Source organism: Chelonoidis abingdonii, chromosome 5 (assembly GCF_003597395.2).
Source record: "Chelonoidis abingdonii isolate Lonesome George chromosome 5, CheloAbing_2.0, whole genome shotgun sequence".
In the NCBI taxonomy this organism is placed as follows: Eukaryota; Metazoa; Chordata; order Testudines; family Testudinidae; genus Chelonoidis; species Chelonoidis abingdonii.
The window spans coordinates 83,419,422-83,435,460 of NC_133773.1; the positions used below are offsets into that span (position 1 = coordinate 83,419,422).

The following is a 16,039-nucleotide window of genomic DNA, read 5'->3' on the forward strand; positions in this document are numbered from 1 at the left end:
TTATTAGCCAAGTATCAGAGGGATAGCTGTGTTAGTATCCACAAAAACAATGAGGAGTCTGGTGGCACCTTAAAGACTAACAGATCTATTTGGGCATAAGCTTTCATGGGTAAAAAACCCCACTTCTTCAGATGCATGAGTGAAAATTAGAGATACAGGCATAAATATATTGGCACATGAAGAGAAGGGAGTTACCTTACAAGTGGAGAGCCAGTGTTGACAAGGCCAATTCAGTCAGGGTGGATGTGGTCCACTCCCAATAACTGATGAGGAAGTGTCCATACCAAGAGAGGGAAAATTGCTTTTGTAGTGAACCAGCCACTCCCAGTCCCTATTCAAGCCCAAATTAATGGTGTTAAGTTTGAAAATGAATTGTAGCTATGCAGTTTCTCTTTGAAGTCTGTTTTTGAAGTGTTTTTTGTTGAAGAATGGCTACTTTTAAATCTGTTATTGAATGTCCAGGGAGATGGAAGTGTTCTCCTACTGGCTTTTGTATGTTACCATACCTGATGCCTAAATTGTGTCCATTTATCCTTTTACGTAGAGACTGTCCAGTTTGGCCAGAGTATATGGTAGAGGGGCAATGCTGGCACATGATGGCATATATCACATCAGCAGATGTGCAGGTGAATGAGCCCCTGATGATGTGGCTGGTGTGATTGGGTCCTCTAATGATGACACTAGAGTAGATACGGGGACAGAGTAGGCAATGGGGTTTGTTACAGGGTTTGGTTCCTGGGTTAATGTGTTATTAACCATACTCCCATTATTGTTGTTTGACTGCCAAGGTCTAAACAAAATCTGTGGGGTTGATCCTTGTATCTCCCCTAACCATTGCCCCTTCAGGTTGGTGTTCCTTCATTTTCTGAACTGGGGAAGGGGCTTTCACTAGACACTTGCAAGAGTCTCTCTTGACCTATCTTAGATTGATAACAATCCTTTCTGTGGCCAATTTTGTCACAGTACCAATGTTTAACTGAACTGTTTCCTTTAATTTTTGCATTATTGCCAATTTCCGTTGTTTTACACACCAAATTTATCAGTTTTTCTTCTTATTCAATAAGGTCCTGAACCAGATTAGAATCTCTTCTTTCATCATACATATGGAACCACAGAACTGTATTTACAGGGCTCATGGTGATCAAGCTTCCATCTTCTCCACTAGCAGCTACATTCTCTTCTGGACACTGTTACAAGAAAAGATTCAAGTTCTGTGGACAATTGGATTCCTTTTGCTGATTTTGATCTGCAAGTCCAAGTCCAGCTGAGCATTTATAAATTGGTCCATTGTCAGTTTAGCGTTGAGAGCCTTGATGGTATCTGACGACGCTCAGAACATAAGTCTTTGCAGGTTCTCTGCCAGCTCATGTGGAATTTCTTCATTCCTTCTCCTTCTAGCTCTAGCCTCTTAGCTGTACCTTGGCCACATCAGATTGATGGCTAACTCCAAACTGCATATCAAGGGCTTGTACCAGGTCTGGCTAATTCAGTTTTTTTTTCTGTGGGTAAGTTCTGTAGCACAATTAGAGCTGGGCCACCCAAGTTGGCTGATAGTAATCCCCCTTTCTATGTCTCCTCCCAGTCATTCATTTGAGCTATAATGTTGAACTGAGCCAAATCAGCCTCCCAGCAGAGATGACCCATGCTTGCTGATAGGGAGGGAGGGAGGGCGGCAGAGTGAGGGCAGCCAGCTTCAGCAGTGTTACTGAGCATGTTCAGTCCATGTGAGCATACTCTGTATAAGCCAACCAGCAAATCTTGGGGGGCATGTGACCCCGCATGCCCTTCCATGCATCACCTCTGCCAGGAAGTTTTTTCATTATTTGTCTGACTTGTCCCCTCTGAGCCTCTGTGGGTTACAAATGGGGCAGAAAATTGTTGTAAATGTCTGGTATTACTCTAGTCCTCTGGCTGGCTCAGTTCCTCATCCAGCCAGCTATCTTCCACTGTGGTCTGTGACCGTTTGATTTCCTTCTGGACCTGAATTTTCAACTCAAGTCCGTGCTGCATCTCATCTCAGCAAGTTCCAAATTGGCCAAAGTCTGTTTGGTTTCCACTGCTTCATGGAAAAACTTTAGTCAGATTGCAGTTCACCTCATCAATCTGTTTTACCATTCTAGCCCGGGTGTGTTGCCACTGGGTTTCCCAGTCTGTCCAACTGATTTTTAGTTGCAGCTCCATACAACAAACTCATCTCAACATGCAAATTCTCTCTGAGCCCTTTCTGGGAAACCTCCAGCTCTTATTTTAGAGCTTGTTTTAGGTCTTGTCTTAATTACTTTTGCGAAGTCTCCAGCTCCTATTTGAGGTCTTGTTTTAAATCCTGCTGGCCATTTTTTATTTCTGCAAGAACCTCCATTATTTGTTGCATCTTGGTTCAACAGGAATACCACCAGCTCACAATCTCTCTACTTGGAAACTGGATCACACTGCTGTGTTACTGCTGTGTGTTACCACTTTTTGGCCTGAGCTGCTTCCTAAAAATTCAGTGCCTAGTAGGTTGCTCCAGTTCGGAGTAGAAATTGATGGTAGTTGGGAATTTGGTTGATGCAATTTTGCTTATTTACAAAGAACATACAAAGTCTTGCGACTATGAATGCGGAAGGAATCAAGAACAAAAAGAGCAGTTTCTTACCTTACTGCCTCTTCAGTCAACACAAGATCCAAAAGATTTCTTTATTTTTTTCCATGATCGCATGTGCTTACAGGATCCTTCTTGGGTTTCTCCCAGCTCTCCCCCCATTCCCAGTTCTTGTCTGTTGTCAATTTCTGTGTGTTTTCACACTGCCATGCACCTGTATGAATGTGACCTCTCTGCCCACATGGTACTAGTTTCAGGGCAAATGCTATTAGGCTTTGTTTTCAGTGTGGTCTCTTGACTGTCTCTTACAACAATCTTAAATGGAGGACTTGTTCATACATCAGACTTGTTCATAACATTCCCAACAGTATTTTGGCATGGTTTCTTCCATGGTAAAGGAAACATGCTTTAAAACCTGTGGTAGCCAATCAAGAGTTTCTCTAGTGACTAAAAGTGACTATTTGCTGCAAAGATACAGAGACATTGTTTCAACTGGAGACACACTGTTTTTTAGAAATTCTGTTAGGGTGACACAGGGGAATGCTTAGCTACCACAATTTAGCCTTGTGTTAGAAAACTTAGAATCATAGAAGATTAGGGTTGGAAGGGACCTCAGAAGGTCATCTAGTGCAACCCCCTGCTCAAAGCAGGACTAATCCCCAGACAGATTTTTACTCTAGTTCCCTAAAAGGCCCCTTCAAGGATTGAACTTGCAACCCTGGATTTAGCAGGCCAATGCTCAAACCACTGAGCTACCCCTCTCCCCCTGTGGCTCTGTCACCTTTAACACAGATTTTTCATAAAGCCAGAGAGAGGCTGATATGTACCTTTGGACCACCCCACTTCTCCCCACTGGCCTGCCACATCCCCATTCATTATTCTTAAGCGGGACCCTGTGTGGAGGCCTTCACAAGCCAAAAGCAATGAAAGAAAACAAAGTGGTGCCAACAAGGGGAGACCAGACCTCCCTTCTGCACACAAAGCTGGGAACAGCTGTATATAGTGTGTCCCCTCCATGCACAAACTTATCCAAGGTCACACAAGTCTGTGGCAAAATCAGGATCAGACCCTAAACCCTTAATTTAGGTCCAATGCCTTAAACATTCCTGCTTTCTGGGTCTTGAAAAATCCAAATAGCTATGCATAAGGATCGTTTTCATGGCAAGTAGTGGTGTGGACAAAGACAAGTTCCTGCAGAATTTAAGCTTTAATTTAAAAATAATTGGTTTCTACCTCTTATGGTTGCAAAGATAACCAAACTTGCCCACATTAAGAGCATTCATTTATTATATATTTGTATAGCACCTCGTACAAAGGGGTCCAACTTGGTTGTGGCCTATGAACACTACCACAGTATGAATAATAATTAATAAAATAAATGAATAAGTACCAAAGTGATTCTAGTTTCTCACTCTAATAAGAGCTTTAAATTTAAGCTTTAGATAAATGAAAGAAAGTTCTCCTAATTCAGTACATTTGAAAATGTCTCCTTACAAAATGCACCATCAGCTGTTTTTGGGTATAACACTATTTACAGCCAGCCCCGTAAATGAGTTAAACTGATAAGTCTGTAAAGAGTGTTAATACATTTGTCTTGGGATGAGGCATGATTGTGATAGAGTGATCACAGATTCTTAAATCTGAGGAAAGGACAAGAGCAAAGGCCCAGATTCTGAAAGTTTTCAAATCAGTAGAAGGTAGGTACCTAAAACCTTTGAGAATCTGGGCCAACGTTCTTGCAAATATGAGGGGGTCAAAATATCTGAAAAAATGATTGTAACAAAACTTTGTATTCTTTTACTAGCCCAAGGTTTTAAATTTAGTGCACAATAGCACGCTTTTAAGCAGATTCCAGTGTTTCCTCTCCCCTTAATATGGTAGAATCCTACCTGGCTGAACAGCCAGTGCTCTACAGGCAGGGCCGGCTCTAGGCACCATCGTTCCAAGCATGTGCTTAGGACGGCCCTTTTCAAGGGATGGCACTTTTCAAGGGGAAGCACTCCGGCTTTTTCTTTTCTTTTTTTTTTTTTTTTTTGCTGTGGTGGCGGCACTCCAGCTTTTTTGTTGTTGTTGTTGTTGTTGCTTGGGATGGTAAAAAACCTGGAGCTGGCTCTGTGTATAGGGATTCTTGCTCTCTGAGATCAGCTCATTAGTTCTCTGGAGGCCTCGTGGAAAGGAGAAGCTTCAGATTAATCTCTTCTCCCTGAAGCTCGGAAGTAGTTGCTGATGCAGTCCCATGTGTGTGCTGGTGCGGCAAGTGTCATCCGGGTTGTTGACTGAGGGTATGGCTACACTTAGAGCTGCACAGCGCTGCTGCGGGAGCGCTTCCGCGACAGCGCTTTGAAGTGCGAGTGTGGTCGCGGCACCAGCACTGGGAGAGAGCTCTCCTAGCACTGCACATATACCACCTCCCTGTGGGGATTAGCTTACAGCACTGGGAGCCATGCTCCCAGCGCTGGGGCACTGTTTACATTGGCGCTTTGCAGCGCTGTAACTTGCTGCACTTGGGGGTGTTTTTTCACACCCCTGGGCGAGAAAGTTGCAGCGTTGTAAAGCACCAGTGTAGCCAAGCCCTGGGAGTCTTTAGCCCTACCCCTTCAGCTCTTTAGAAGTGGCCTGGCCATGTCTCTCAACTTCACACTGTCCCAGCTGTTGGATCTTACTAGGATAGCACTAAATTGATGGAATAGTGTCATGTAAAGACCAAGGGACAGGGGAGATCCCGGGATGAAGGATAAACTGTATTGGGGTTGCCAGTGGGGAAGTATAAGCGGAAAGCAAATACATAACTTTTAAAAAATTAAATTTCCCTGCTACAGTTTTTGAATCCCCTAGTCCAGTGGTTCTCAACTTTCCAGATTACTGCACCCCTTTCAGGAGTCTGATTTGTCTTGTGTACCCTACTTGCTTACAAAACCAGACAAAAAAAGTACAGTGTCACAGCACACTGTTACTGAAAAATTGCTCACTTTCTCATTTTTACCATATAATTATAAAATAAATCAATTGAAATATAAATATTGTACTTAACTTCCAGTGTATCGTATATAGAGCAGTACAAACAAGTCATTGTCTGTATGAAATTTTAGTTTGTATTGACTTTGCTAGTTTATGTAATTTGTTATAAAATTAGGCAAGTATCTAGATGAGTTGATGTACCCCCTGGAAGACCTCTGCGTACCCCTGCTTGAGAACTGCTGCCATAGTCTGTAAGAGTATTGTGGAAGGAAGATCCCTCCTCTCAACAATAGTGAATATAAAGCCCTTCAGCCTTGTTTTCTCTGACAGTATGTGTCTCTTGTACGTGTTTTTGGGCTTCCAATGATCTGCAGTTTTTTTCAATGATATTCCCAGGCATCTTTAGTGTCTTCTCTTTGCCTCTTTAGGACACTTGTTTTTACATTACATTACATCCTTCCCATGCCAATGTTGGCACACAGGACAGACACTAGTCTACTTCGTACCTCCCGGTCATTTGCTATTGCTTTCATATGGTGTGGAGAACAGCTGTTCTGCCCTCCCTACGAAGGGTTCTCCTTAAGAATTCTCTTAGGTACCCTCGTTTTCTCATACCACTTGGTTTCTACTTGACAGCTTTGTGTAGAGGTCTGCATGTTGGCATGTGATGTACATCTCCCAGATATGTTTAGAGATTTCTTCTGATTCTGGTGGAGATGAGCTGCTGGTTGGTGATTTCTCAGATTTCTCTGTTGGTGTTGAAGTCTTTCCATTCAGTGTCCAGAATTTTTTATAGACATTGATTTTTGAAGTTGTCTTGTTTTCTGTCTCACTTTTTAGTAGATTTCCAGCTTTTGCAGCTATATGTTAATACTAAGGTTATTTTAGCTGAAAATTTTCAGTTTTCTTCTGGTGCTGTATATCCTTGATTTTGATACCTTGTTGAGTTTGGTGAATGCTGTGGATATCTTTCCTATTATTGATGTCACTTCCTTCTTGAGGTCTCCATTGGCTAGTATGGTGGTGCCTGGGTAGATGAATTGTTCTACTTTCTTGATGTTTTTGCTTTCTAATGTGATGTTATTGCTCGATAGCTAGCCTTTGAGGCTATTTGTTTAGATTAAGGAGAGAGACTTAACATTAAAGCAAAAGGATGACTTGGAGGACTACTACTCTAAACAAGTCTAAAACTTCGTATTTTGGAAGTTTATCCTAAAGAGAGTCTCATAACACTGATTTGGAAACATGGAATTAAAAACCCTGCAAGAGAGAGGTTACAAAGATGCATAATTTGTCTGTCTACCTATAGTATTTCCTGTCTGAGGGCTATGTGCATATTACTCAAACCTTCCTCAAAAGGAATATCTTTTGCCTTTCCCAATACAATTCCAGTCTATAAAGCTACTATCTTCTAGAAATCTGTTTAATTTCAATTAAACCTTTGATACAGGAGTACTTTTTTACTTGCATGATAAAACAATATAACATAAACTACTAAATAGCAAAGTGAATACATTACTGGTACAATTCATCCTCATTGAATTAAGTCCTTTTGAAGCTGCCTGTAGAAGACGATAGGAGGTAGAACCATGTCATCTCTCAAATTTGGAATTCCACTATTTCTCTCACTATTTCTCACACAAGTGTGTATGTACACAAGTATGTATGTGTACATATAAGCAAACTCATGATAGAGATTTAAAAATTTCAGAGACAGATGTTTTATTTAGACATGTGTTTCTTACACCATCCAATTATTTCTTCTGCTGTTTAACTCCCCTCCCTTCCCCTCAAGAACATTTTTCTGCTGCCTAAAGCTCAAGCTTCTTGTCCTCACCTTCAAGGCCCTTCAAAATTCAGGCTTTCCTGCACCTGGTCTTCTCTTATCATGTCACCTCCTAGGCTGCTCATTCATCTTCTTCTCTCATAGTCCCCTTTGAGAATTTTCCCTTATCAGCTCTTTCATGGAACGTCCTCTTGAACTGATCCTTAAGATCACAGTTTTCTCCTTTGACAAATCCCTCTTCCTTAGCACAGTGTGGGCACTACTGGAATAACAATAATAATAAATTATGAAGTGTAGAGTCGTTGGCTTCTGAATTCCATTTCCTGTCATTGCAGCCAGCACTGATGACTCATCAGGCAGGTGGTATCAGAGCCAGAATTATTAATTCCTTCAGATACAGAATAGTCTCTGCAATGTGCTCTGAACAGACCATTATATGTAATTTTTGCCTATCCATTTCCAAATATCCCTAGCTTCCACTGCCTGGCAGTGTATTTATGGGAGATTACTGCACTTTCTAGTACTTAAGACATTTATTCTTCTGTGGTATTTGAAAGCATTCTGTAACTGCCCAGCAAAACACTGCACTCTTTCTTAGTTCTTAAGTATTACATCACATATAAAATTGCTCACTGAGATTTTAATTTTTTAAATACATTTTCCCAAGAAATAACAGATTAACCAAGTCTTGTATTCTTGAAGAAAGAAAGATTCCATTACAAGCGTGGAATGTACCAATACCAGTGTGTCAATGCTAATGAAACTGTATCTTGTATTGTCTCTACAAGTATTACACTGCTACATTTCCATGCATAGCAAGAAATATTTTATGCATACTTTATTATTAAGCTGTGGAACTCAAAACCACAGGATATAATTGAGATCACTGGCTAAATAAGATTCAAACTGTTTAGACTCATAAATAAGGATAAAATCTGCAGTTACACTAGTTAGATAAAAAATGTAAGGGCTATTATCATGTTTCCAAAAAGCTGATTTTCAGTTGTGGTCAAGAAAGAATCTTCTCCCATCACATTATAGTAATGAACAACTAGTGCATTTGGGAAGATTTCATCTTCCTCTAAAGTGTCAGGTAAAGGCTGCTGCTAAAGAAAGGATATCAGATTAAATGGACCATTTCCCCATTCTGATATAGCAAGTCCAAGGCATTAGATCTATTCTCTATCACATAGCAGTCTCTGTCAGAGATAACTGTCAAGTACACAGCATGTGGAATTAATGTTCATAGCAGCACAGGTGCAGTTCTTCACTGTGCCATTTTTCTGCTCAGTCATTTGAAAAATGCATCAGGATTGGAGAAGGAAAGGAAAGACAGAATTTCTACATTTCTGAACCAACTTTAAATTCCTAGCTAAGGATACCTTAGGTGTGATCTTCTGGGTTAGAAAAATGGGTTTTTAGTAGTCAGATGCTCTATTGCCCCCACCAACATAAATCTCTCCCCCCCAAGGGTATGAGCAAGAGTAGAGTGAAGCCACATAAGAACGGCCATACTGGGTCAGACCAAAGGTCCATCTAGCCCAGTATCCTGTCTTCCAAAAGTGGCCAATGCCAGGTGTCCCAGAGGGAATGAACAGAACATGTAATCATCAAGTGATCTATCCCCTAGTGCCCATACCCACTTTCTGGCAAACAGAGGCTATGAACACCATCGCTGTCCATCTTGGCTAATATCCATTGATGGATCTATCCTCCATGAATTTATCTAGTTCTTTTTTGAACCTTGTTATAGTCTTGGCCTTCACAGCTTCCTCTGGCAAGGAGTTCCACAGGTTGACTGTGCGTTGCATGAAAAAATACTTCCTTTCGTTTGTGTTAAACCTGCTGCCTGTTATTTTCATTTGGTGACCCCTAGTTCTTGTGTTATGAGAATGAGTAAATAACACTTCCTTATTTACCTTCTCCGAACCAGTCATGATTTTATAGACCTCTATCATATACTGGAATTGATAAAGGTTCAGAAAAGGGCAACAAAAATAATTAAGGATATGGAGCGTCTTCCATATGAGGAGAGATTAATAATATGGGACTTTTCATCTTGGAAAAAAGACAACCAAGGGGGGATATGATAGAGGACTTAGTCCATAGTATTGTGTGTTTATTGGTCTAGTGTGCTGTGAATCTAAATCCCTTCTCAGATTTAAAAAAATANGGTCGTGATAACTTCTCACAAAGTTCTTTCCTACTCGCCTCACACTATCCTCACTTCTACAAATCTCACGTCATTAGGGTTACAGCTGGCCTAACTCTTGCTAACAGACTGACATGCATTAAGATCCCCTACAAATCCTTGTCAATTCTTTCGCTTCTTCCACAGGAGGAAAATAGGAACATATATCAGATATGCAAACATTTTGTGGATTAGGTAACAACTTTACTCATGTGGGGTAATTTTCTTCAATTATATGATTTTGAGAAAAATATTTTCTTGCTGCAGTGCATTTATTCTGTATATTGATTTGTAAATTGCTTTGGGACACTGAATTATCAATACTTCATAATCCACCTCTTTTGAAGAGAATAAAAAAGACAGTCTCTGCATCTGTGTTACAGGAAACTGTATATAGGTGAAAGAGAAGTAATGTGTATATACATAGTGAAGAGCCATACAGCTCTATAGCAGAACAATAAGACTGTGAAACTCTGAAGTTGATGAAGGTATCTCCTGCTCCTTCAAACATCATTTTCACACTTATCCACAATTATTTTGTTTAAAGGGAGTTAAATTCTTAAAATGCATTATTCTTTTTATCTCAACTGTTTCCTCAACACATAGACACTCTCTCTCTCTCTCTTCCCCCCTTGCACCCAGGCACACTCAAGGCCTACTCTTAAGCAAATTGAAATAATTTAATTGGCTTTAGTCAGTGGGCTTTGGATGGTTCCATAGACATAACATAAATATAGGTAAGTTAAGACCCAAAAATTTCAGCAGTTGTTTTCATTTTTCTTGTTAATTTTTTGCTTCTTGCTTTTTATATCTTTATGTCCTGCAAATAAACACATTCATTTAACTTCTATACTTAGCCCTTCCTGAATATCATACTCTGTGGTTTTACGTTTGCTTGAAACACTCAAGAGGATTGTCTTACTGTGTTTGGTTAGGTAAATCACGCATGAGTTTTTGAGATGACCTCTGTTCTCTAAACCGGTGTACGATGATCCCTGATAGCCTTACATATCACTCTATTACACCACTAATAAAGGTTTTCTCTGATTGAATAAGGATTATAGCCAACTGCTGTTACATCTGGCTAAGGATTTTAGTCAAAAGGATAATTGGAAAGATGCAATAAACTATCAGTTTCTGCTTACTAGGGCTGTCAAGCGATTAAAAAAATTAATAGTGATTAATCGCTCAATTAAAAAATTAATAATGATTAATCACACAATCATGCTGTTAAACAATAAGAGAATACCATTTATTTAAATATTTTTGGATGTTTTCTACATTTTCAATTTCAGTTACAACACAGAATACAAAGTGTACACTGCTCACTTTATTTTTGAATACAAATATTTTCACTGTAAAAAAACAAAGAAATAGTATTTTTCAGTACACCTAATACAAGTACTGTAATGCAATCTCTTTATCATGGAAGTTGAACTTAAAAAAGTAGAATTATCTACAAAAAATGGATTAAAAATAAAACAATATAAAACTTTAGAGCCTACAAGTCCACTCATTCCTACTTCTTGTTCAGTCAATTGCTCAGACAAACAAGTTTGGTTACAATTTGAAGAGGTAATGCTGCCCACTTCTTGTTTACAATGTTACCTGAAAGTGAGAACAGGTGTTCACACGGCACTGTTTTAGCTGGGATCTCAAGATATTTGTGTGCCAGATGTGCTAAAGATTCATATGTCCCTTCATGCTTCAGCCATGATTCCAGAGGACATGCGTCCATGCTGATAGCGGGTTCTGCGTGTTAATGATCCAAAGCAGAGTGAACATGTTCATTTTCATCATTTGAGTCAGATGCCACCAGCAGAAGGTTAATTTTTTTTTTTTTTTGGTGGTTCAGGTTCTGTAGTTTCCGCATTGGAGTATTGCTCTTTTAAGACTTCTGACATCATGCTTCACACCTTGTCCCTCTCAGATTTTGGACGGCACTTCAGATTCATAAACCTTGAGTCGAATTCTGTAGCTATTTTTAGAAATCCCACATTGGTACCTTCTTTGCATTTTGTCAAATCTGCAGTGAAAGTGTTTGTAAAACGAACATGTGCTGGATCGTCATCCGAGATTGCTATAATGTGAAATATATGGTAGAATGCGGGTAAAACGGAACAGGAGACATCCAGTTTTCCCCCAAGAAGTTCAGTCACAAATTTAATTGACACATTTTTTTTTTACCAAGCATCATTAGGATGGAAGTATGTCCTCTGGAATGGTGGCTGAAGCATGAAGGGGCATACAAATGTTTAGCATATCAGTCACATAAATACCTTGCAATACCGGTTACAAAAGTGCCACGCAAAAGCCTGTTCTCACTTTCAGGTTACATTGTAATTAAGAAGGAGGCAGCAGTTATCTCCCATAAACGTAAACAAACTTGTTTGTCTTAGCAATTGGCAAAATAAGAAGTAGGACTGAGTGGACTTGTAGGCTATAAAGTTTTACATTGTTTTGTTTTTGAATGCAGTTATGTAACAATTCCCCCCCCTTTTTTATGTTACATTTTCAAGATAAAGAGAATGCACTACAGTACTTATTTGAGTTGAATTGAAAAATACTATTTCTTTTTATCATTTTTATAGTGTAAATATTTGTAATAAAAAATAATATAAAGTGAGCAATATATACTTTGTATTCTGTGTTGTAACTGAAATCAGTATATTTGAAAATGTAGAAAAACATTCAAAATATTTAATAAATTTGAATTGTTTAACAATTCTATTGTTAAATTCTGTTGTTTAACAGTACGATTAATTGCGATTAATTTTTAAAATCGTGATTAATTTTTTGAGTTAATCACATGAGTTAACTGCAATTAATCAACCATCCTACTGCTTACTATTTTAATCCTTAAAAAGTATTTCTGAGGAATATTATTTTCTTGTCATTATGCTAATTGAAATGTGAATAAATAGGTGTTAATTTTCATTATGTAAATTAAGTGAATATCCTTTGCTTTTCAACCTAGTCTTGCATGGAGCTGAGCACCACCTGAGAGTCTGAATGCTCACTAATTTGCTGTAAAAGCAGCAGAGAATCCTGTCTGTTAGTCTATAAGGTGCCACAGGATTCTCTGCTGCTTTTACAGATTGAGACTAACACGGCTACCCCTCTGATACTTGACTAATTTGCTGGAAACTCTCAGAACCTTGCAGTATTGGACACTAACAAATATATGAAAAAAATCTAATCTGATTAGCAGGAAAGGGTCATTAATATCAAACAAATCCATCATTAAAATTCCTGAGCTCTAGCCAAGTAACTTTAAACATTTCCTTTTTCCTAATGTATTTTATAATATCAACTGTTCTTCAACTTGAAACACATGATTAATGAACACTGACATCTTGCTACAAACCAGCAGCCTTTTTGTCTCAACGCACTCTGTAGGTATGATGATGAGTCAATGGCAAAATTATTTATTCCTCAGAAAGTTACAATAAATGTAATTTATCTTTTGTTAGTATATTTTTAAACCTCATTGCGCTTTATCTAAACAAAAGGAAAATATAAACCAGACACTGCTAAAATATTTTTCATTAGAGATAATGGAAACTGTTTTCCCCTTGTAAGTCCATAAAAGGCAATGAAAGTCCCAAATACATCTAGACATTTTTCACTCTTTTTATGCGACATATTTTTTTTCTCCAGAATTTTCATGTCACATACAACAAACATTTATCATATAAATTTATATAACGTCAAGCAAATTAAGAGCATTATATTTTAAGGGCAAAAGTGGATCACAGTTATGGTGGTATAAATGTGGAATAACTCTATTGACTTACATGGAGTTACTTCAGATTTATACTAAGGTAATTTACAGTAGAATTTTGGTGCTTACCATTTCCGCAAATCTTGTTTGACTGTTGAGGTATATATTCTTCAAGTTCTGACACTTATGTAATACTGCACTAAGATATTGTCTAAATTCTGAGTCTTAATGCACTACTTTCAAAACTATGTTAGTGAGGTGGAAGAAAATAATGAAACGTGCTTTCAGTATGTGCAAGTACTGTAAACTGGCAGAAAATAAAGAATGCTGATTCTGGTATTTGATGTATGTCACATAAAGCCCTATTCAGCAATGTATACTTAAACTAAGTTGACCTAATGGACAGAAAATATGTTTTGCTATTGCTTTAAGAATGGAAAATAGATTTTTATGTGTTGCAGTTATTAAGTGACAGCCTCTGAAATAAATGGCAGTTTCAGGATAATATCTTGGAATACAGAAAAAAGAAGAGGGATTGTGTTCTTAATCCTCTTTAAATGTGAAGTACTATAAGAGATTAATATTGAGTATCACTAAAAGCCACTAGTTAATGTATAGGATTTTTTTTCTTGCTTGTTCATGATAGAATAACTTTGTAATAAATCACTGATGTAAAATATATGAAATCATAGAACTGTACATTTGTAGGAGCATGGCCCCACTGCCTTTGCTTACAACACACAGATCTTGAATTAGATAAAGATTTGTATTACAAGCTCTTCTTAACTCAAGCTGACATGAAGATTAGTGTACAAACATCCAGCCGCAAGGAACAGCTGCTAAGTCCCCCTCTCTCCCAAGGATAATATGGGCCAGTTACTGGAACTGATGAGAGCTACAATATGGTCAGTATCTTAGGCTGGTCGCTGGCTCCCTGCGGGGTCTGAAACTGGAAAGTGAAAATATCAGTGCTTTGGGAAATCACACTGTCCTCTTCCCTTGGCAGTGTCCCCTTGACACAGGAATTTTATTTTGGAAGTCTGAGAAGGAGTCAAATGAAGCCCTTTTTGCCTGATAAAGCAGTCTCTTTAAAATTCACACACACACAAATCATTTCAGAATTGTTAACTTTCAGCAACTCTAAATTTGAATAACAGTAATAAATGCAACCTGCAGCTAGTTCACTTGTTTATTGCTTCACTCAAGAAAAGTCAAAGAGCCAAAAACTAAAACAATGTTAAAAATAATAAAAGGGGAATGGAAAAGAACACATACCTTGGTTATAATCAAAGGCTGGTTAAAATCTATCCCTCCAGTCAGCCTGAATCCCCAAGGAGCAGGTCCTGGGAGAACGACGTTCTGTGGCATTGTACACCAGTTTTCTGATAGCTATTATTACTGGATTATTTTTCTTTTCTCCCTAGCTTGGTAAAGGGAGCTGAAGGCTGAGCTGTAGGAATAAAGATCTTGTCAGCAGTGTCTTTGCTGGACAGGGCAGCAGATCCTTTATACACCTAAGAAGTTTTTTCTCATCCCACAGCTGCAGAAACAGCACTTTATCTCTTCTCCTGTATGACGTCACCCGTCTCTTGTCTCCTCCATCCACAGGGGGAGTACCAACTTTGGTAAAACAGTCTGGATGCTCTGTGGAGTTTACAGCGAATAGATTTACTTTATTAGCTGCCTCACGGTATACCGCCCAGCCCAGCATTCAGTAAGCTTCAGGTTACAACTTCCTATTTCTCTCTTAAAGCAACCTGGTCTCACTTTTGATGATGTGATTGTATTACAGCACTGTCTTTGTTTTAACCATACCACAGCATCATCAACATTTCACCTAACAAGAAATATTTAATATTGAGCTTTTTCTCTCTTGAATGATCATTTTGGATTTCAGTCAACTTGTGATACAATCATTTACTTGACCATAAAGTCCTTCATTTGAAGTTTTCAGCTATATCAGGGGTTCTCAAACTGGGGATCATGAGGTTTGTTCAGGGGGTCATGAGGTGTTAGTCTCCCCCCCAAACCCTACTTCACTTCCAGCATTTATAATAATATTAATTATAAAAAATGTGTTTTTAATTTATAAGGGCAGGTTGCACTCAGAGGCTTACTGTGTGGAAGGGGTCACCAATACAGAAGTTTGAGAACCACTGGGCTATATGTTTTGTACAGTGTACACATATAAAATGTTTGTGCTCGCTTGAAAATTTTTACCAATGTCATAGATATTTCTTATACATAGACATTTCTTATACATAGACTTGGAAACAAAAATGCAACTAGTGTAATAGATAACCACTTCTCTTTCTTTTGGCATTGTCTTGGACTCTGTAGTTCTTATACAGGTACATTCAGTTTGTGCTGCTCAGTCTGGTTCCCAGTTGGTTCTGTTGCAGCCGCTTATGTTTTCTTTCCATCTTTCCATCTTCATCTTGACTCATATTTCTTTTGTATCTGACTGTAAAAGAGACATTTTCCAGTGGTGCTGTTCTTAGATGTTTCAGTTCCCCCTGAGTATCTTATACTAGCAAGGTTAGTCTGCAAGTGTTCCTGTTGTTCCAGTTCTCCACTAACAGCCTTGACTCCACATCACTTTTCTGTTATTGCTGCTGAGGGCTTAGCCCTTGTATTGAGATACAATGGAAAAGTAGAAATTCTGTTTAATTAGGCAAAAGGTCAGCTAAAATCAGTGGGAGTTTTGCCAGAGTAAAGACAAAGAGAAAACCGGGTGAAGATTTGAGGATTTGGCTTAATGATAATAATGGCCCAGATTGTGTTTCATAGCTCAGTGCA

At 38.6% G+C, this 16,039-nt stretch overlaps 1 protein-coding gene across 3 annotated transcripts in view; it reads right to left on the reverse strand.

The window, feature by feature from the left end:
• PDLIM3 (PDZ and LIM domain 3) overlaps positions 1-14,892 on the reverse strand; it is a 41,626-nt gene extending 26,734 nt beyond the window's left edge. For 2 of the 3 annotated variants that reach the window (XM_032800358.2, XM_032800359.2), the window contains exon 1: positions 14,516-14,892. In XM_032800358.2, coding sequence (XP_032656249.1) covers positions 14,516-14,608 — 93 coding nt within the window. In that variant the 5' untranslated portion in view covers positions 14,609-14,892. The remainder of the gene's footprint in view (positions 1-14,515) is intronic. The other variant, XM_032800360.2, reaches the window with a different exon arrangement.
• Positions 14,893-16,039: the final 1,147 nt, after the last annotated feature.